The 21,372-nt window shown below is 43.2% G+C and overlaps 1 protein-coding gene across 1 annotated transcript; it reads right to left on the bottom strand.

Annotated features, from left to right (window-relative positions):
* Window positions 1-269: 269 nt before the first annotated feature.
* On the bottom strand, window positions 270-20,772 carry LOC141271875 (uncharacterized). The gene is made up of 7 exons (XM_073682076.1): window positions 20,719-20,772; window positions 8,915-9,059; window positions 8,609-8,788; window positions 8,403-8,526; window positions 8,222-8,319; window positions 7,948-8,038; window positions 270-2,069 (listed from the first exon to the last, which is right to left on the bottom strand). The coding sequence occupies exons 1-7, from the start codon at window positions 20,742-20,744 to the stop codon at window positions 718-720; spliced, it is 2,016 nt and encodes a 671-aa protein (XP_073538177.1). The 5' UTR covers window positions 20,745-20,772; the 3' UTR covers window positions 270-717.
* Window positions 20,773-21,372: the final 600 nt, after the last annotated feature.

The following is a 21,372-nucleotide window of genomic DNA, read 5'->3' as shown; positions in this document are numbered from 1 at the left end:
ACATGGGAAACAGCATCTCGCCCACGGCTACCAAGCGGAGTTACATATATATCAATGTATATAAACCTATGGATATACCGCTATTCTTCAGTATAAAATATGTGATGTTGCCCTAATATTTCCATGCAAGAGGTCTCTGCATAGATAATCTTACCGCAGCATTACAAATTCAGGTAAGGGAGGTGAAAAGAGGGAGACATTTTATTCTAATTGGAATGGATAACACCAGATGTTCCAACAAAGAAGGAATTGATCATACAAGTAAATAGTATTTTGTAACGTGAACATATTTATTAATGTAGCATAGAAAAAGTTAAAGATTTTGTTCACACATGGAGATTGTGGATCGTAAGAGAATGATGAATGGCAGATAGCTGAGATTGGGAGTTAGGAAGAAGAGGGAGGAGGAAATATTGGGTATTCTTTGCGAGGTGTAAGGGGAGCTGTTACAATACTTTTGGCCATATAGTGAATATATAGATATGCATCTGTGAAATATTTAAAAGGAATATTGCATTTCATTTGATTTTTAGATAACAGATTAATAACTTTATATGTTTTAATTCAAATGTAAGTTCTAACTTACTTTCTCGTTTTTTTCGACTCTATTATGTGTTTGTTTGTTTGTACAGTTTGTCAAAAATATATGGTTTATACATGTATGAGTTTTCCTTTGTGGTCAACAAAATATGATTTAAGTAAAATATTTCCTACATTCTAGGTATGATCATGGCTTTTCCCTTTGTGAGATATTTGATGTTTAGTAAGATTCCTTTTGTTGGTAAAATATTTCTCACATTCTGAACATGAAAAAGGCTTCTCCCCTGTGTGAGTTCTCTGATGTGTAACAAGACGTGATTTAACTGCAAAACATTTCTTACATTCTGAACATGAAAATGGCTTCTCTCCTGTGTGAATTTTCTGATGTTTAAACAGACTCGATTTATATGGAAAACACTTCCCACATTCTAAACATGAAAATGAGTTCTCTCTTGTGTGAGTTGTCTGATGTATAACAAGAGATGATTTATATGCAAAACATTTACCACATTCTGAACATGAATATGGCTTCTCCCCTGTGTGAGTTCTCTCATGCGAAACGAAATCTGATTTGTCTGCAAAACTTTTCCCACACTCTGAACATGAAAATGGTTTCTCCCCTGTGTGAATTCTCTGATGTGTAACAAGATTTGATTTATCGGCAAAACATTTACCACATTCTGAACATGAATATGGCTTTTCATCTGTGTGAGTTCTCTGATGTGTAACAAGATTTGATTTATCTGCAAAACATTTACCACATTCTGAACATGAAAATGGCTTCTCCCCTGTGTGAGTTCTCTGATGTTTAGCAAGATGTGAGCTATTTGCAAAACACTTCTCACATTCTGAACATGAATATGGCTTCTCCCCTGTGTGAGTTCTCTGATGTTTAACAAGATGTGACCTATTTGCAAAACATTTCTCACATTCTGAACATGAATATGGTTTCTCCCCTGTGTGAATTCTCTGATGTCTAACAAGTTTTGACTTATTTGCAAAACATTTCCCACATTCTGAACATGAAAATGACTTCTCCCCTCTGTGAGTTTTCTGATGCTTAACAAGATGTGAGCTATTTGCAAAACATTTCTCACATTCTGAACATGAATATGGCTTCTTTACTGTGTGAGTTCTCTGATGTTTAACAAGATGTGACCTATTTGCAAAACATTTCTCACATTCTGAACATGAATATGGCTTCTCCCCTGTGTGAATTCTGTGATGTCTAACAAGCTTTGACTTATTTGCAAAACATTTCCCACATTCTGAACATGAAAATGACTTGTTTGCTGTAAGAGCAGTTTGATTTTTAACGCTTCTTTTGTGACTTTTATTTTTCTTAATAGTCTGTGATGAATCAGAAGCCAGAACCTGCTCAAATGATAGATCTTTGCTGTGAAAGGAGGACTGAATTTCTGGGATTGGGACATAGATATCAGTTATATTATGAGTGATATCAAGTTCATCTGATTTAAAAATTGAAGATGAAGATGTCACTTGTCCCTCTGATCTCTTGGTGCAGTCACCTGTCAAGAATAAAAATTATTTTTGAATAAATTATGCTGAATTATATTTGTATAACATTTCTAAAATGCTCAAAGAAATTGCAAAAGCTGGGCACCACAATGGCATATATGCAATTTTCACTCTCCAGCATTTACTGCATTTTAGTTTTCAGAAATTACCTGTGAAGTCAAAATAGTCACTATTCCTAAAGATGAATTCCTTGAAGCTAATACAGTCACTTTATGCAGCTTTCTACTGTTATGTTTTTCTGCAGTCCTGGCATTTTAGGTAATCTGCAATTGCTGCTCGCAAAATATTCCAGCAAAATCTCAATTCCCATAGTCAAATTGTGCTCCTTCTGAACCCTGCCATGCATGTGCCCAAACAGTAAGATATTGACCAAAATAGAAGTTGCAAAATATATTATGGGATCCATTTTTTTTATATTTCCCGTTGTAAAATTGAAACACTTGGGGCTGTATGAACAATGTAGTGATTTTTTTTTTAATTTTTGAATTACAATTTTTGTTACTTGTTGTGATACACCTAAAAGTTTCAATTTAGTGGATGCTTCATAGTTTTAAATGGGTTTTCCCAAGAATAAAGGTTCATTTTAATCAATAGATCTTGGAATAATAATAACTTCCATAATTGGATATGTTTTAAAAAAATGTTCCTGTGCTGAGATAATCTTATAAATGTTCCCCTGTGTAATGGCTGTGTCTGACAGTGTATGGAACACGGTCTGATCATGCCACATCTCCTAGGCAGGGGAGGAAGCAAAAGAGTATACAGACATTACAGCACAGGATCACAGCTGATTCTTTCTGTGAGGTAAAACATTTCCCTGCCTGTTTTTAAACAATGTTTTACTTCAAAGAAAGAATCAGCTGTGATCCCCTGCTGTAATGTCTGTATACTCTTTTACTTCCTCTCCTGCCTAGGAGCTATGGTATGATCAGACCATGTTCCTGCACGGTCAGACACAGCCATTACACAGTACACAGCAGGGTCACATTTACAAGATTATCTCAGCAGAGGAACATTTTATTTGAACACATCCAATTGTGGAAATGATTATTATTCCAAGATCTATTGATTAAAATGAACTTTCGTTTGTGGGAAAACCCCTTTAAGGTTAAAAGTAGACTTAAGTACATCAAAATCAACCTATAGCCTAACATAATGATCCAAATGAAGGTAAAAACCCAATGGGGCAGACACTAATGGCTTCATATTAAGGAAAAATTCCTTCCCCACTCCACATACAGCAATCAGACTAGTTCTCTGGATCAATGTCTCATCACAGAATCTAGTACCCATAAACTGTAATATTATATTTTTTAAGAAAGGCATCCAGGCCCTTCTTGAATTTTAGTAGTGAATCAACTATTACAACATCATGTGTCAAAGAGTTCTGTAGTTAAAACTGCTCTTACAGTAAAGAATCACTGCGCAATAACTACTGCAGACAAAAATTGTGACATCTCTAGAGTAATTAGAGCAGACCTGCACAACATACGGCCCATGGGCTGCATATGGCAGAGCTGACCGGGAGATGAAGCTCCCTTCTTCCAATATTCAAATGTATTCACGGTCTTTTAGAACAGATGCCTGATGCCGCTCTGCAGTCTGTGTGCCCGCTATTAAAGACCATGAATATTCACTACAACCCATGGGAGTGGATTGTAGTGAGTATTCATGGTCTATAATAGCAGGCACACAGACTGCCGTCCACAGCAAGAGCTGCGCTGCGGGTAAAAGTGCGCGTGCTATTAAGGTAAGTGAATGGTCACTGCTCCTCAGTAAACCGATCAGTAAACGGCGTAACGAGAAAAAATTCTAAACGCCAGAATTACGTTTTTTTGGTCGCCGCAACATTGCAATAAAATGCAATAAAGGGCGATCAAAACATCGTATCTACCCCAAAATGATATCAATAAAAATGTCAGCCCGGCGCGCAAAACATAAGCCCTCACCCGGCCCCAGATCCCGAAAAATGGAGACGCTACAGGTCTTGGAAAATGGCACCATTTTTTTGGGGCAAACTTTCGATTTTTTTTATCACTACTTAAATAAAAAAGAACCTATACATGTTTGGTGTTTACGAACTTGTAATGATCTGGAGAATAATAATGGCAGGTCAGTTTTAGCATCCAGTGAACGTGGAAAGAAAAAAAAAACAACTGTGGAATTGCATTTTTTTTGCAATTTCACTGCACTTGGATTTTTTTCCCATTTTCCAGTACACAATATGGTAAAACTAGTACTGGCGTTTAAAAATACAACTCGTCCCGCAAAAAATAAGCCCTCACATGGCCATATTGCCCAAAAAATAAAAACTATGGCTCTGGGAACAAGGGGAGCAAAAAACAAGAATGCAAAAATGGAAAATCCCAAGGTAGCGAAGGGGTTAATAGAAAGTTGAGTGGAAGGAAAAAGTGTGGTAGGAAAAGGTGCACAAACAACCAGGATAAACTCAACCTTGAAAGGATTGTTAAGAAAAGGTCAATAAAAAATTTGGGGGAGATTCACAAGGAGTGGACTGCTGCTGGAGTCATTGCTTCAAGAGCCACCACACACAGACATATCCAGGACATGGGCTACAAATGTCGTATTCCTTGAGTCAAGCCACTCATGACCAATAGCCAACTCCAGAAGCGTCTTACTTGGGCCAAGGATAAAAAGACCTGGACTGTTGCTCAGTGGTCCAAGGTATTTTCAGATGAAAGTAAATTTTGCATTTCATTTGAAAATCAAGGTCCCAGAGTCTGGAGGAAGAGTGGAGAAGCCACAATCCAAGCTGCTTGAGGTCTCATGTGAAGTTTCCACAATCAGTGATGGTTTGTGGAGCCATTTCATCTGCTGGTGTAGGTCCACTGTGTTTTATCAAGACCAAAGTCAACGCAGCCGTCTACCAGGAAATTTTAGAGCACTTCATGCTTCCCCCTGCCAACAAGCTTTTAGGAGATGGAAATTTCATTCTCCAGCAGGACTTGGCACCTGTCCACACTGCCAAGAGTACCAAAACCTGGTTTAAAAACAACAGTATCACTGTGCTTGATTGGCCAGCAAACTCGCCTGACATTAACCCCATAGAGAATCTATGGGGTATTGTCAAGAGGAAAATGAGAGACACCAGACCCAATAATGCAGACGAGCTGAAGGCTGCTATCAAAGCAACTTGGGCTTCCATAACACCTAAGCAGTGCCACAGGTTGATCGCATCCAATACACGCTGCATTGATGCAGTAATTGATGCAAAAGGAACCCTGACCAAGTATTCAGTGCATTTACTGAACATACATTTCAGTAGGCCAACATTTAGGATTTTAATAACATTTTTCAAGCTGGTGTTATGAAGTACTCTAATTTACTGAGATAATGACTTTTGTGTTTTCATTGGCTGTAATACATAATCATCAACATTAACAGAAATAAACACTTGAAATAAATCACTCTGTTTGTAATGACTCTAAATAATAAAGGAGTTTCACTTTTTGTATTGAAGAACTGAAATAAATTAACTTTTTGATGATATGCTAATTTAGTGAAAAGCACTTGTAGTTACTGTGGCTCCAATAAACTTGTCTTAGATTCCTGCAGTGAAGTCATTAGTGTCGTAACTGGATAAGAAACAAGTTCTGCTATGGGCGAACTCCTCAAGAGTGACTGGCCATGCCGGGTAAAGAAAGACTTTGCAGCTCATCTCACGTCACTATTGTGGCCTACCATGTGAAAGGTTATCATAGAATTTGTTTCAGCCTGTCCTTCCTGTGCCCGCAACAAAACTTCTAGGCAACTCCTGTCCAGGAGACTTCTAACACTTTCTGTGACTTCTGCTCCTTTGCAGCACATCGCCATGGACTTCATTACGGATCTCCCTGTATCATTTGGATGCTCCGTTATCTGGGTAATGGTGGATCGCTACTCAAACAAGATGGCTCAATTTATCCATTGGCAGGTCTTCCGTCTGCTCCTGAGCTTGTGGAGAAATTTATTCAGCACATCTTCCGTCTTCACAAATTTCCTCTTCAGATCGTGTCCGATAGAGGAGTTAAATTCACATCCAGATTCTGGAGAGTTATGTGCAAACCTCTAGATATGGTGCTAGACTCCTCTTCTGCATACCACCATAAATCCAACGGACAAGTGTTGAGAGTCAACCAGGTTCTGGCCAACTTCCTGTGGCATTTCACAAACACGCACCATGATGATCTTATCCTGGGCAGAGATCTTCTATAACAATGTTTCTCAACTCCTGTCCTCAAGACCCACCAACAGGTCATGTTTTCAGGATTTCCTTAGTATTGCTCAAGTGATAATTCCACCACTTGTGCAATGTGAATGAAAATCCTGAAAACATGACCTGTTGGTGGGTATTGAGGACAGGAGTTGAGAAACACTATTCTATAACAATCATGTAAGCGAGTCCTCTGCAAGGTTTCCGTTCTTTATGGTCTTTGGGCAATATCCCGGAATCCCTCTTCCGGTATTGGCTGCTTCTCGCGTAGCAACAACCGATACTATCACAAGTGATTTCTCTAAAATCTGGCAGGACTCCGAAGCCACTCTAGAAAGATAATCTGAACATATATAGAGGCATGCTGACAAGAGACGCTTGGATCCACCTTGTTATTGTCCAGGGGATAAGGTGTGGCTATCTTCTAAGTACATCCATCTCCAGATTCCCTCCTACAAGTTGGGTCCCATTGAAGTCATCAAGCAAATTAATGCAGTGTCCTATAAATTGAAGCTGACAGCCTCATTACGTGTACCCAGTTCCCTCCACGTATCTCTCTTCAAGCCAGTTATCTTGAGCCCCTTCCTTCAAGGATCCTAGTGTTACGCCTGCTCCCATCAGCTCCGAGGATGTTTTTGAGGTAAAAAGTATCAATGCTATGAAGAAGGTGAGTGGGAAGACCTTTGTCTTAGTGGATTAGAAAGGATGTGGTCCCGAAGAAAGATTGTGGCAACCTAAGGAAAATATTCATGCCCCACTTTTTCTACAGAAATTTCTTGTGGGTTTAAAGAAGAAGGGGTGTAGGGAAGGGGGTCCTGTAATGGCAGCGCCGGAGTCTCTGCACGATCATGCTTCCTCCTCTTGGCAGAGATGGGCATGTGCTCACCCACTTACTCGCTCTGCTACGGTCCAAGCCGCATCTGCTTCCTCCCAGGACCTGCGCACAGCGCCCAGGGCTCCTAGGAGTGTGCTTAGGGCACAAAACGCTCCTCACTTCTTAATGGGGTAGCGCGGGCACTTCTGAACTATCCCCTACCAATGGCTGGCAGACATCAGATATTTAAGGCACTCCCTGTAGAGAGGTGCCTGAACAACATCAGTGATCAGTGTGTACACTTGCTACTAAGTTATAAGGTCCCTGTATCTGTGCACCCTGAATCTGATCTTGTCTGAACTTGGTCCTGTTGAACCTGTTCCTGAACCCGTCGTGCCTTCACAGAGTCCTGATGCTGACCCGCCGTGTCCGTATCTGTATCGCTACCCTCACCTGTCCAGTCTGAACCAGCACCTGTGATCCTGCACCCAAGTCTGGCCTGTGTTTCTGAACCTATCCTGTCCATGCCTGATCCAGAATCCATTCTGTATATTATCCATGCTGTCTTATTCTGAACCTGCTCTGGTAACCAGTCGCAGAGCATCCATTCTTCCAGTTAACCAGTTCCTAGCTGGTCCCTGCCCCTTTAGAGTCAGCTGCTGTGGATCCGGAGACTTTACTGGAGTCATACCTGGCCTGCACCTGCGGCGAAGTCTAAACACACCATCAACGTCTCTATTGAAGAACCAAGTGATTGCTTAGTTATGCCCTTCCAAGCTATCCCCACTCTGTGGTGCAGTGGTTCCACAACCACCAGCGTGACATAGTGGTTACTACTCACCGGGGCGGTTATCTGTAGGAATCTCCTCTTTACACCACTCATCACCCCTCACATATGTCTCTGTAGTAGTAATATGGGTCAGATCTTTACCCTGAAACAAATATTGTAAAAGTCACAGACAGATGAAGAAATCAGATCTATGATCAGCTCTAGTCCTGTTATCTCCACCGTTCTCATTACACAAGTATAAAACATATAATACTGGTGGATAAAACAAGACTGAACACAAGACCTTCACAGCCGTCTACACATCATAGGGGATATCTCATGATACCTGATGATCCTGAGGAACATTGGTAATTTCTTGTTTACAATCCTGTGGAAGAAGAGGACGGGGACATCTCTCTGGTGTTGTCCTCTTACTGGATGTAACTGGAGGAAACACATACAGGGACTGAATTCATTCTTTACATACAGATAATTATAGGCCATGTGTATTTAGTCATGTCTATTACCTGGTGATGTAAGGGGCTGGGGAACATCCATGATGACGTCCTTGTACTGATCTTTGTGTCCATCTAAATACTCCCACTCCTCCATGGAGAAATAGACGGCGACATCCTGACACCTTATAGGAACCTGACACACACAATAATACATCATCCCCCCGATTCCTTCATAGCATTACTGTATAATATCCCAGCATTCGCAGCAGTGTCACCTCTCCAGTCAGCAGCTCAATCATCTTGTAGGTGAGTTCTAGGATCTTCTGGTCATTGATGTCCTCATGTATCAGGGGGTGAGGTGGAGGCCCCTTGATTGGGCTCAGGGTTCTTTCCCATCCGTCAGACACAGGGGCATGACAGCCCTCACTAGAGGTCTTCTTCACTACTGTGTAATCCTGTTTATGGAGAAACACATTAATAAATCTCACTACAGACATTTCCAGAGTCCTCACCTCTCCAGTTCTGTCCATCTATTATTCCCACAGATAATGATGTAATGTGACATCATCAGAATCTCTCACCTCTCCAGTAAGCCAGAAGAGGATCTCTAGGGTGAGGTGTAAGATTCGCTCTGCCATCTTCTTGTGCATATCCATCCTCGACGAATCAATCGCAAAAATTCTCTTACATAGAAGTTCTCCACCGAGAGGATCTATATTATTGGGACTTGAATGGGGAGAATACAAGCCGGTGTAACATCATACAGATTCCACATTATAATACAATTACTGGAGATAATAAGGGGAACATACAGTACAGACCAAAAGTTTGGACACACCTTCTCATTTAAAGATTTTTCTGTATTTTCATGACTATGAAAATTGTACATTCTCACTGAAGGCATCAAAACTATGAATTAACACATGTGGAATTATATACTTAACAAAAAAGTGTGAAACAACTGAAAATATGTTTTATATTCTAGATTCTTCAAAGTAGCCACCTTTTGCTTTGATGACTGGTTTGCACACTCTTGGCATTCTCTTGATTAAACTTTAGATTTAATATATAAAAAATAAATACAACAACATAATAGGAGGACACCCAAATGATGATAAAAATATTTTTATTGAAATCTAGATTAAAAACTGCCATATGGCAGACCGATAAAAAGAATAAAAGGGGGAACAACAAACAGGAAAAAATCACAGGAAAACGTCAGTGCAGTGGGTGCAGTAGACTGGTAACAATAACATGGTAATATAAATCTGATGGAAAAAATTATGCTAAATGGTCACGGTAACAAATATAAATATCCTATATGGCAGTAAAATAAAGGAAAATAGAAAAAAAATTGATGCAAAAATGTGGTCATGATGCACTGTTATGGGGGAGGGGGGTCTGCTGCTGACACTGTTAAAAGGGTAATGTCCCCCATTTCTGCATTAATATCCCCCATCCTGGTATATATGCCCCCATCCCCATCCTGGTATACATAGCACCTCAATCTCCATCCTGGTATGCATGGCACCCCAATCCCCATCCTGGTATGCATGACACCCCAATCCCCATCCTGGTATGCATGACACCCCCATCCTGGTATGCATGACACCTCTCATCCCTATCACGCTGCACACAAAAAAATAAATGAGTCTACTCACCTTCCTTCACTCTGCTCCAGCAGCTGATCTTACCTTGTGAGAGGTCAGCTGCCGGAATAGTCACTGCTCTCCATGCCCGGACTATGGGCGTGTGGAGTAGTGACTATTTATTCTCCTTAATAGAGTGCACAGTGTCAGCCGCAGCCACAGCTCCTGCAGGGGTTGAGCGATCGAGAGGATTAGGAATATTCACTACTCCCCAGGTCCATAAGAGTGGGGAGTAGTGAATATTCATGCTCTTTAGTAGCGGGTACAAGTGATCGCCGAGCCACTGCAGGAGCCGGCAGCTGCTGCTGACATTGCGCGTGCTATTAAGGAGAATGAATATTCACTGCTGCACACTCTCATGGGTGTGGAGAGCAGTGAATATTCATATTCTTTAGCAGCGGGCACAGTGATAGCTGCAGCAGGAGGCTCCTGCCTCCTGTGACCCTCTCCTCCACCACTGCCCCTCCCCCCCATCCACAGCCACAAGGTACATTCGGACTATAAGAAGCACCCCCCATTTCCCTCCAAAATTTTGAAGAAAAAATGTGTGTCTTATATTCCGAAAAATACAGTATGTCTCCCGATTACAGATATATCCATGGATGCTGTTGATATGAGACTTCTGATAATATGGCATCGAAATATTGCATTTCCATTGTGCCATGTGATGCTAGAGACGTCCAGTCTGCATCAGGGACAATCATCTTCACCTTTGATGTAGCACCTATTTGCTAATTAGGACGTAGAGAGTAAAAGTTTGCTCTTCCAGAAACTGTCAGTTACTCACTAATTTATTTATCTGCACACGGAGGAGGAGACTTTAGTGATGTAGAAATTTGATTTATCTGATCTTGAACACAATTGATATCATGAAAGGGTCATTCCATTGTGAGCTATTCAAATCTGAATATTTATGTTTCCTGATATCTTAGGATATTTATTTTCTTTGATGTTACTTTAGTGAATCAAAAGTAATACATTTTGAATTTTTATCTTCATTAGTTATTTTTTTTTTTTAGATTTCTAAAGTTTTTAAAAAACCTGAATTTTTGTTTTGTATGACTTTACATTTGTTATCATATCTCGGACTGGAATTAACATTCTGCATCATTTAGTTCAGAATTGTACAGGCTTTAATCTAATATGTCGCAAGACTATGTTTGTTGGTATTTTGTCTTTGAGGAGTATCCAAGGGGTAAAGTTTCTCCTCGAGGAGAGTGACATGTTAAGCATGTCAAGGTGAGGAGATTTTTTTAAGTCGCAATGCTCCTCTGGGAAATATGCAAATTGTCTCTTCAGAGAGGACTAGACTAGAACTCTAGTGCCACCTATAGGAAGTAGCAATCCTAAAAGTCATTATCAACACTTTAATGAGCCTTGTCACATGACTTAGGATAAAAGCCAGAACCAGAATCTCAATTTGCAGACACTGTGTTTCGGGGTACTGCCCCTCGTCAGTGCAAAGTGTGAGATCTGGTTTGGCTGGGTTAGAGGCGTGACAAGCCAGCTTTTTCTTTGGCTCTGGCCAGACAGTAAACAACTTCCCCACAATCCCCCTGGGGCTCTGCTAAAACACTCCCTGTCTCCTGTGACTGTGTTAACCCCTCTAGTTGCTGAATGCTTCTGGAGCACAACACTTCCTGTCTCCTGTGCTTGTGCTACTTCTAATAGTTGCTGAATGCATTTAAAGCAGGGTTCCCCAACTCCAGTCCTCAAGGCCCACCAACAGATCATGTTTTCAGGATTTGCTTAGTATTGCACAGGTGATGGAATTATTACCTGTGCAGGTGATGGAATTATCACCTGAGCAATACTAAGGAAATCCTGAAAACATGTCCTGTTGGTGGGCCTTGAGAACTGGAGTTGGGGAACTCTGATTTAAAGCAACCAACAGCACTACTGTCACACATGCCAGATCCTTCTCAAGCAAATAAAGGGGTTCTCCAGTTTAAAAAAAAACAAAAACAAGTCTTCAGTCACGCTATGCGACTGCAGACTAGGGAATCCTCACATCGCATGCACTGCGCGCTGTGAGGATTCTCCAGTGTGGGTCAATATGTTCATGGCCACCTTAAGACTGTACTGTTTCAGTCCTTCCATTCAGTGAGGTCACAAAGTCCCATCAGTCTAAGGCCTCATTCACCAATAATACAACACGTACCCATATACTCTACGGTGCTATTCACATGTCCGTGTTTTTTCACAGACTGTGTGTCCATACAAAACTCACGGAGACAGGCCCGTTTTATTTCCAGTATCACTGATGAAAACGTCCAGTACAAGTCAATGGGTTCCTGAAAAACTTGTACAGCACACGGAGGGCATCATTGTATAATCCGTGAGCCATCAGTGTGCTGTACATGTTTAGCATTGAAAAGGGAGCCAGCCCTCAACCCCGCATACCCTAGCAAGCCACTGTCCACCCTCTGTATGATGAATCCGGATTAAAAGATTTTACACCAGCATTCACTGGGGAGTGCTGTTTTGTTTTTCTTGGATATAACAATGCTCTGATCCTCAATCCCTCACTGCAGCAGTGCTGACAACCCCTCCACAGTGATCTGACCACCCCTTCACAGGGAGCCAGCGCTATAACAATGCTCTGATCCTCAATCCCTCACTGTGACAGCACTGACAACCCAATCACAGGGAGCTGACAACCCATTAACAAGCAGCGAGCGCTATAATAATGGTCTGATCCTCTCTCCCTCACAGTGACAGCACTGACAACCCAATCACAGGGAGCTGACAACCCATTCACAGGGAGCCAGCGCTATAACAATGCTCTGATCATCTCTCCCACACTGTGACAGCACTGACAACCCAATCACAGGGAGATGACAACCCATTCACAGGGAGCCAGTGCTATAACAATGCTCTGATCATCTCTCCCGCACTGTGACAGCACTGACAACCCAATCACAGGGAGCTGACAACCCATTCACAGGGAGCCAGTGCTATAACAATGCTCTGATCATCTCTCCCACACTGTGACAGCACTGACAACCCAATCACAGGGAGATGACAACCCATTCACAGGGAGCCAGTGCTATAACAATGCTCTGATCATCTCTCCCACACTGTGACAGCACTGACAACCCAATCACAAGGAGCTGATGTTACACGCACGCAGTTAGGTTCAGATAGGGGCAAGACAGGTTACATGAATTCTTTGGAATGTTGTAAATCCAAACAGAAACAGAGGTATACTATAAAAGCCGTGATCACCAATAAATAATTAGATGTAGAAAAATACATATTTTTCTACATCTAATTATTTATTGGTGATCACGGCTTTTATAGTATACCTCTGTTTCTGTATGGATTTACAATGTTCATGTTTGATATACTGCATGTAGATCCCTAAAACTGGATGGTGCTCTCCCATTATACACCTTTTGCATGAATTATTTGGAATTCTGGGAAACCGTTACTCAGGGAGACCATAGACCATGTGCTGAAGCTTCTCTCAGGCACACAGGGGTAATGACCCTCAGGCACAGACACGTAGGTTGTTTTACTTGCGGACCAGATACACTTGACAAGAGTCTTCAAACGGTAGAACAGTAGCATTTAATAAGAAGCAGCACAGCCAGTGCAAGTTAAGTCTTATGAGCAACAGGCTCCAGTGACAAACAGTATTCCTTAGCAGCACAGCAGTTCACAGTCTTCCCAGTAGTACAGGACAGCACAGTTCTAATGCAAAGGCACATTAATGAACACAGCATTCTTTACAGCACAGTGAGATGGAGGGGGGAGGGTTTGCTGAGGGAGATGATCCCTGTGACATAATTTCTTCCAGTCCTTATCTTTCTGCCTGACAATACTCTGCACTGTTAGTTCAGGAACTCTACCTGACCTGTGCTTAGCTTCACTCCTGACTTGAATCTTTTTCACTTGCAGGGGCGCTTTTGTGAGATACAGAACACACAGACCACCTTTCTCTCCAGCCAGACAGTAAACAACTTCTCCATAATCTCCCTGGGGCTCTGCTAAAACACTGCCCCTCCTCCTGTGACTGTGTTAACCCCTCTAGTTGCTGGATACTTCTGGAGCACAACACTTCCTGTCTCCTGTGCTTGTGTTACTTATAATAATTGCTGAATGCTTTTAAAGCAACAGCACTACTTCTGCATGTCACACTGACAACCCATTCACAGAGAGCCAGTGCTATAACAATGCTCTGATCCTCTCTGTCTCACTGCAGCAGTGCTGACAGCCCCTCCATAAGGATCTGACAACTCCTTCACAGGGAGCCAACGCTATAAAAATGGTCTGATCATCTCTCGGTCATATTAGAATTTTTAACAGCTTTTTAATATACAATTAACAATATTTTTTTAATATTCTGTCACTAGACATGTCCTTTTTCAACTTTTTAAAAAGAATAGTACAGTAGTTAAATCATTAAGCTATAGAATAAAGCAATATGAACTAGTCTTAAACAATTAATAGTAAGTCTTTACACTGAGCTCTTATCAATTTGTCCCCTCTACTGGGTGAAATGTAATCTGGCCCACAATCTATCATTAACAATGGCCATTTCTTTGTGTCAGTATGTACAGCCTGTTATGGGGTTTGGCTCCACCTGAGTTATATCTGATTTTTGGTTACTTTTAAAATGTCTGGTTTTCTTGGCTAATCAAATGATGAGTCCCCTTGATGGGTTCTGCTTCCTGTAATCGATGTTTTAACAAACTCTCCTCTTCTTCGTAGTCCTGGTTTGCACAGTACATGAACTGGATGTTAGGAATATTTTTCTCACTCCAGTTGAAAAGTTGCATGGGTGTTAAGATTTGGTCTGAATACGGCCTCTGGAGGCTAGCTAGAGCTGCAAGACGTTTCACTGTGCCTCCTAAACCATCACATACATCTTTGACATGAGCTGTGGCAGAAAAGTGCCATTTAGCTTCCACTCCAAAATCTTTCTTGTGATGGCAGACATTTATAAAGTTTTTCCTGTTGTTATACTGTGCAGAAGAACCATACAAGAAGGAGTAGACCTACCTACAGTATTTTGGTTCTGGCCTCCGTTAGGAGGAGAAACATAAAAGCATGCAACACAGAAATTTGCATTTTTTTCAAAACTTTTGAAAATGAATAAAAAAATAAAATAAAATACATAGATTTTTTTTCTTCACATTTTGCATTCTCTAACACACTATTACCAGAGAACAAAATCTACCCCCCTTTGCAAATCCCTTCACTGGCTCCCAATTGCCCAGCGTATCCAGTTCAAACTACTAACACTGACCTACAAAGCCATCCATAACCTCTCTCCTCCGTACATTTCTAAACTAATCTCCCGATATACTCCCTTACGTAATCTCCGGTTCTCCCAAAACCTCCTTCTCTCCTCCACACTTATTCGTTCCTCACCCAATCGCCTCCAAGACTTCTCCCGAATATCCCCCAACCTCTGGAATTCTGTACCTCAACACATCCGATTAGCCTCCACATTTGGATCCTTCAGACGGAACCTGAAAATCCATCTCTTCAAATAAGCTTACAGCCTGCCATGACCTTGCTTGCTGCCACCTCAACAACACCGGAGCTACTGCAACCCCTCCAACCTACTGTCTCCTTCCCCGTTCCTGCAGAATGTAAGCCCGCAAGGGCAGGGTCCTCTTCCCCCTGTACCAGTCTATCATTGTTAGTTTGTTTACTGTGATATCTGTTTTTGGTATGTAACCCCTTCTTATATACAGCACCATGGAATAAATGGAGCGATATAAATGAAAAATAATAATAATGAAAAAAAAATAATAATTTGAAAAAATCAATTAGTTCACTTGACATGGAATCACCAGAAACATAAGTTGAACTGCTGAATAAGACGTCTCCTCCATGCTCCCAATCACTGGCTATGTTGGTCACAGCATCAGCCACTGATTTGCTTTAGAAATTATGTATGTGAAGACTGACCAGGAAATACAGAGACTGGCGGGGAACCCAAGCAGTGGTGGTCAGGAGTTGTGGGGGATCATTAATACGACTATAACTATTTTTAATATTTTACAGTAGTGCAGTGCATCACCTGAGCAATATCATTGGTTTGCATGTTGTATGAGAATTGTTGAGGAAAGTTTAAAACATGTTTTAAGTCTGCTGGCAAATGCAAGAAGTCTCGCTAACAAAATTAATGAACTGGAGACTGTTATGTCGGTCACAGAATATGATGTGGTGGGTATTACGGAAACCTGGCTAGATGAAAGCCATGACTGGGTGACAAACGTGAAAGGATATACAGGTGCTTCTCACAAAATTAGAATATGATCAAAAAGTTAATTTATTTCAGTTCTTCAATACAAAAAGTGAAACTCATATATTATATAGTCATTACAAACAGAGAGTGATCTATTTCAAGTGTTTATTTCTGTTAATGTTGATGATTATGGCTTACAGCCAATGAAAACACAAAAGTCATTATCTCAGTAAATTAGAATAAATAACAAAAAATACCTGCAAAGTTGTCCTAAGCATTTAAAAAGGTCCCTTAGTCTGTTTCATTAGGCTCCACAATCATTGTGTAGACTGCTGACTTGACAGATGTCCAGAAGGCAGTCATTGACACACTCCACAAGGAGGGTAAGCCACAAGAGGTCATTGCTAAAAGAAGCTGGCTGTTCACAGAGTGCTGTATCCAAGCATATTAATGGAAAGTTGAGTGGAAGGAAAAAGTGTGGTAGAAAAAGGTGCTCAAGCAACCGGGATAACCACAGCTTTGAAAGGATTGTTAAGAGAAGGCCATTCAAAAATTTGGAGGAGATTCACAAGGAGTGGACTGCTGCTGGAGTCATTGCTTCAAGAGCCACCACACACATAGGTATCCAGGACATGGGCTACAAGTGTCGCATTCCTTGTGTCAAGCCACTCATGACCAATAGACAACGCCAGAAGCGTTTTACCTGGGCCAAGGAGAAAAAGACCTGGACTGACGCTCAGTGGGTCAAGGTGTTGTTTTCAGATGAAAGTAAATGTTGCATTTCATTTGGAAATCAAGGTCCCAGAGTCTGGAGGAAGAGTGGAGAGGAACACAATCCAAGCTGCTTGAGGTCGAGTGTGAAGTTTCCGCAATCAGTGATGGTTTGGGGAGCCATGTTATCTGCTGGTGTAGGTCCACTGTGTTTTATCAAGACCAAAGTCAACGCAGCCGTCTACCAGGAAATTTTAGAGCACTTCATGCTTCCCTCTGCTGACAAGCTTTCTGGAGATGGAAATTTCATTCTCCTTAAGGACTTGGACTGATCCAACTTTGATGTAATGTCCTTAAAACAAGTCAAAATGAGGCTCAGTATTGTGTTTTTCCTCCACGTGCCTGTATGACCAACCTACAACGCCTGGGCATGCTCCTGATGAGGTTGCGGATGGTCTCCTGTGGGATCTCCTCCCAGACCTGGACTAAAGCATCCGCCAACTCCTGCACAGTTTGTGGTGCAACGTGACGTTGGTGGATGGAGCGAGACATGATGTCCCAGATGTGCTAAATCGGATTCAGGTCTGGGGAACAGACGGGCCAGTCCATTGCTTCAATGCCTTCATATTGCAGGAACTGCTGACACACTCCAGCCACATGAGGTCTAGCATTGTCCTGCATTAGGAGGAACCCAGGGGCAACCGCACCAGCATATGGTCTCACAAGGGGTCTGAGGATCTCATCTCGGTACCTAATGGCAGTCAGGCTACCTCTGGCGAGCACATGGAGGGCTGTGCGGCCCTCTAAAGAAATGCCACCCCACACCCTTACTGACCCACTGCCAAACCGGTCATGCTGAAGGATGTTACAGGCAGAAGATCGCTCTCCACGGCTTCTCCAGACTCTGTCACGTCTGTCACATGTGCTCAGTGTGAACCTACTTTCATCTGTGAAGAGTACAGGGCGCCAGTGGCGACTTTGCCAATCCTGGTGTTCTGTGGCAAATGCCAAGCGTCCTGCACGGTGGTGGGCTGTGAACAAAACCCCCATCTGTGGACATCGGGCCCTCATACCACCCTCATCGAGTCGGTTTCTAACCGTTTGTGCAGACACATGCACATTTGTGGGCTGCTGGAGGTTATTTTGCAGGGCTCTGGCAGTGCACCTCCTGTTCCTCGTTGAACAAAGGCGGAGGTAGCGGTCCTGCTGCTGGGTTTTGCCCTCCTAAGGCCCTCTTCACATCTCCTGGTAGTGCCTCCAGCCTCTGGACACTACGCTGACAGATGCAACAAACCTTCTTGCCACTGCTCGCATTGATGTGCCATCCTGGATGAGCTGCACTACCTGAGCAATTTCTGTGGATTGTAGAGTCCGTCTCATGCTAATGTAAGGTGCCCCAGCGAGGTAGTCGTGGACGAGCTGTAGCCCCCTCTCGCTCTGGCACCCTACAGACAATACGTGTCCTCCCTCTGATGTGTGGCTGTGTATGTGGGGCTCTCCACTTACTGCAAACCACCCGATCGCGGCTGTCTCCAGGCATTTCTCTTCTGGGACCAGGGCAGCAATAAATTCAGAGGACACGAGGTTCTTAACCAGAACTTGAACTTTACTTGGGGAAGAGGAATATGTACAGTATTTACAGGCAGATATAATGGATAAGGCCCGACAGGTTATTATCTCTCTTACAGGCGCTGGCAACATCTTCAGCCCTGGTTCCCTCTTTAAGTGAAGCATCTCTGTGACTCTAATCTCTAGCCCAAGAGACTCTTCTGCAATACCAACAGTGATCGGGATCCGATCTCTCCCCCACGTCTTAGCCTGGAGTCCTATTTATCTTCCTCTGCTTCCTGCAGACTAGAAGTGCCCCGAGTCCTCAATACTTCCTTTGAGTTTCTCCGGCCGGCTAACAGGACTCTTGCTCTTGCGTAGGGAGACTTTCACACTGGTGATCCCACTGTCTGAGGGTATGCAGCTCACGTCTACCCTAGCAGCCACCATATACTCAGGCTGCCCGTACGGTTCACTGTCCTATCTCTTACTGAATATCTCCTCCTGCTTCTGGAAACTAAGCAGGGATTTTCCTAAAGTGCCCACCCTCTGTGAGCTGTCATCACTCAGCATTAACCCCATCACTGTCTGTAACAATGCTAGCAGACTCAACCTGACATCTGCACCCAGGACAGTGGCATCTTGTGGCTGTTTACAGGTACTGCAGCCCACAAGGAATTATGCCAGGAACAAGCTCTATATCACTCAAGGCTTGATCAGGGCACTAAGTTCCCCCTTTACTCTGCTGACTGGACCACTGAAGCTAACCCCTTAGCTTGGCCTACCAACAGTTCAGAAAGGTCTAACTACAGGAACACTTCTTTTAACTACCTCAGTGCCAAGGGAAGGCTACACCCTTCCCCATTATTACACTACCACGAGTGTGAAAGCACAATCAACATTCATAAGTGACCAAAACATGAGCCAGAAAGCATTGGTACTGAGATGTGGTCTGTGGTCCCCACCTGCAGAACCACTGCTTTACTGAGGGTGTCTTGATAATTGCCAATAATTTCCATCTATTGTTTATTCCATTTGCACAAAAGCATGTGAAATTGATTGTCAATCAGTATTGCTTCCTAAGTGGACAGTTTGATTTCACAGAAGTTTGTTTTACTTAGAGTTATATTCTGTTAAGTGTTCCCTTTATTTTTTTGAGCAGTGTATAAGGAGTACAATTGGGGGAGGAAGGTTGAACTTGATGGACCTAGCTCTTTATTCAACCTACGTTACTATCACAGAAGAATATCACAGTTTTAGCAAAATAGAAAGAGATCATCCCCAATCTTGATGAAGACAGAGAGAAGGCATCCTCCATATCAGAGTTACCTGAAATACAAGATCCTTTATCTGGGGCAGAAAGAGATAGATAAAGCCTCCTACATCTTATCTCACAGGAAAAATCTATCTTTGTACCGTGTTATCCAGTAGATAGAAAATCACCACAGCTGAGAGTCCTCAGTGGTTGATATCTTTCAATGGCGACTGAAAAGATGGCAACAAATATAATATAAAGTGATGAAGAGACCGGAGGAGTCTGGAGAGCGGCTATTTATTCCCATCTTTTCAGTCATCAAAGGCATCAACTACTGAGGACTCAACTGTGATTATTTGTTATGTGATCGGAGGCGACAGAGGGGGAGGCCTGTTCCCATCAACACACCCCAATATATCGCCATGACAGCCGGGGCCTAACAATGGGGTCCTAGAACAACACACCCCAATATATCGCCATGACAGCCGGGGCCTAACAATGGGGTCCTAGAACAGCGTCATTAAGAATATAAGGTGAAGAAAAAGCTAAAATCCAGCGACATTGTGTAAAGAACTAACAAGTTCTATTTCTGGGATAATCTGTCCCCAGAATGTCTCCATTACAATGTACAGCTCCTACCGCAGATAACAGCCCCTCATACATCTATAGCACCAGCCCCCCGGCCCGGGGCCACATCTCCAGACCAGGGAACAGATCCAGGAGGTCGGTGCTGTGTCCCGGGGTCTTCTGTATCAGGAATGGGGAGAGGGGGCATTTATTTATTAGCCGGTGGGGTGGGGGGTACCGTACTGTGGGGGCATCTTGTAGTATCAGAATGTGTGTGTGGGGGATGGGGGAACTGTGGGGACGTTATACTGTGTGTCAGACAGGGGGCACTGTACTATGGGGCAATATGTGTTTCCTGACTTCCGGTGTTTCATAGTTGGGTCGTATGTATCTATCAGAGGAGAGGGAGGAAAGCGTTATAATTCTTAGTAATGGGGAATCTCCACATACCTCCACCTGCAGAGCCGCCACCACATATATGGCTGTTCTGTGCGCACAGGACCTGTGATGAGGTCACAGGAGGGGAGGAGTCAGGGGTCACATGATCAGGGGCCTCAGTGGATGCAGGACTCTGCTGTGCTGGTTGTCATGGTGCTGGATGAGGTGAAGGTTATGTGTGGGGTCAGGAGGGGTTTACATTGTGGATGTAGCAGAGCCGCGTGTGTACGAGGTGTACGGAGAGGAGCCGCGCGTGTACGAGGTGTACGGAGCGGAGCCGCGCGTGTACGAGGTGTACGGAGCGGAGCCGCGTGTGTACTAGGTGTACGGAGCGGAGCCGCGTGTGTACGAGGCGTACGGAGCGGAGCCGCGTGTGTACGAGGTGTACGGAGCGGAGCCGTGTGTGTACGAGGTGTACGGAGCGGAGCCGTGTGTGTACGAGGTGTACGGAGCGGAGCCGTGTGTGTACGAGGTGTACGGAGCGGAGCCGCGTGTGTACGAGGTGTACGGAGCGGAGCCGTGTGTGTACGAGGTGTACGGAGCGGAGCCGCGTGTGTACGAGGTGTACGGAGCGGAGCCGTGTGTGTACGAGGTGTACGGAGCGGAGCCGCGTGTGTACGAGGTGTACGGAGCGGAGCCGCGTGTGTACGAGGTGTACGGAGCGGA

The sequence above is a fragment of the Phyllobates terribilis genome, unplaced genomic scaffold (genome assembly GCF_046119375.1).
Source record: "Phyllobates terribilis strain yellow unplaced genomic scaffold, ASM4611937v1 Scaffold_5__5_contigs__length_657084704, whole genome shotgun sequence".
Taxonomy (NCBI): Eukaryota; Metazoa; Chordata; class Amphibia; order Anura; family Dendrobatidae; genus Phyllobates; species Phyllobates terribilis.
This window is presented reverse-complemented; position numbering and strand designations above follow the sequence as displayed.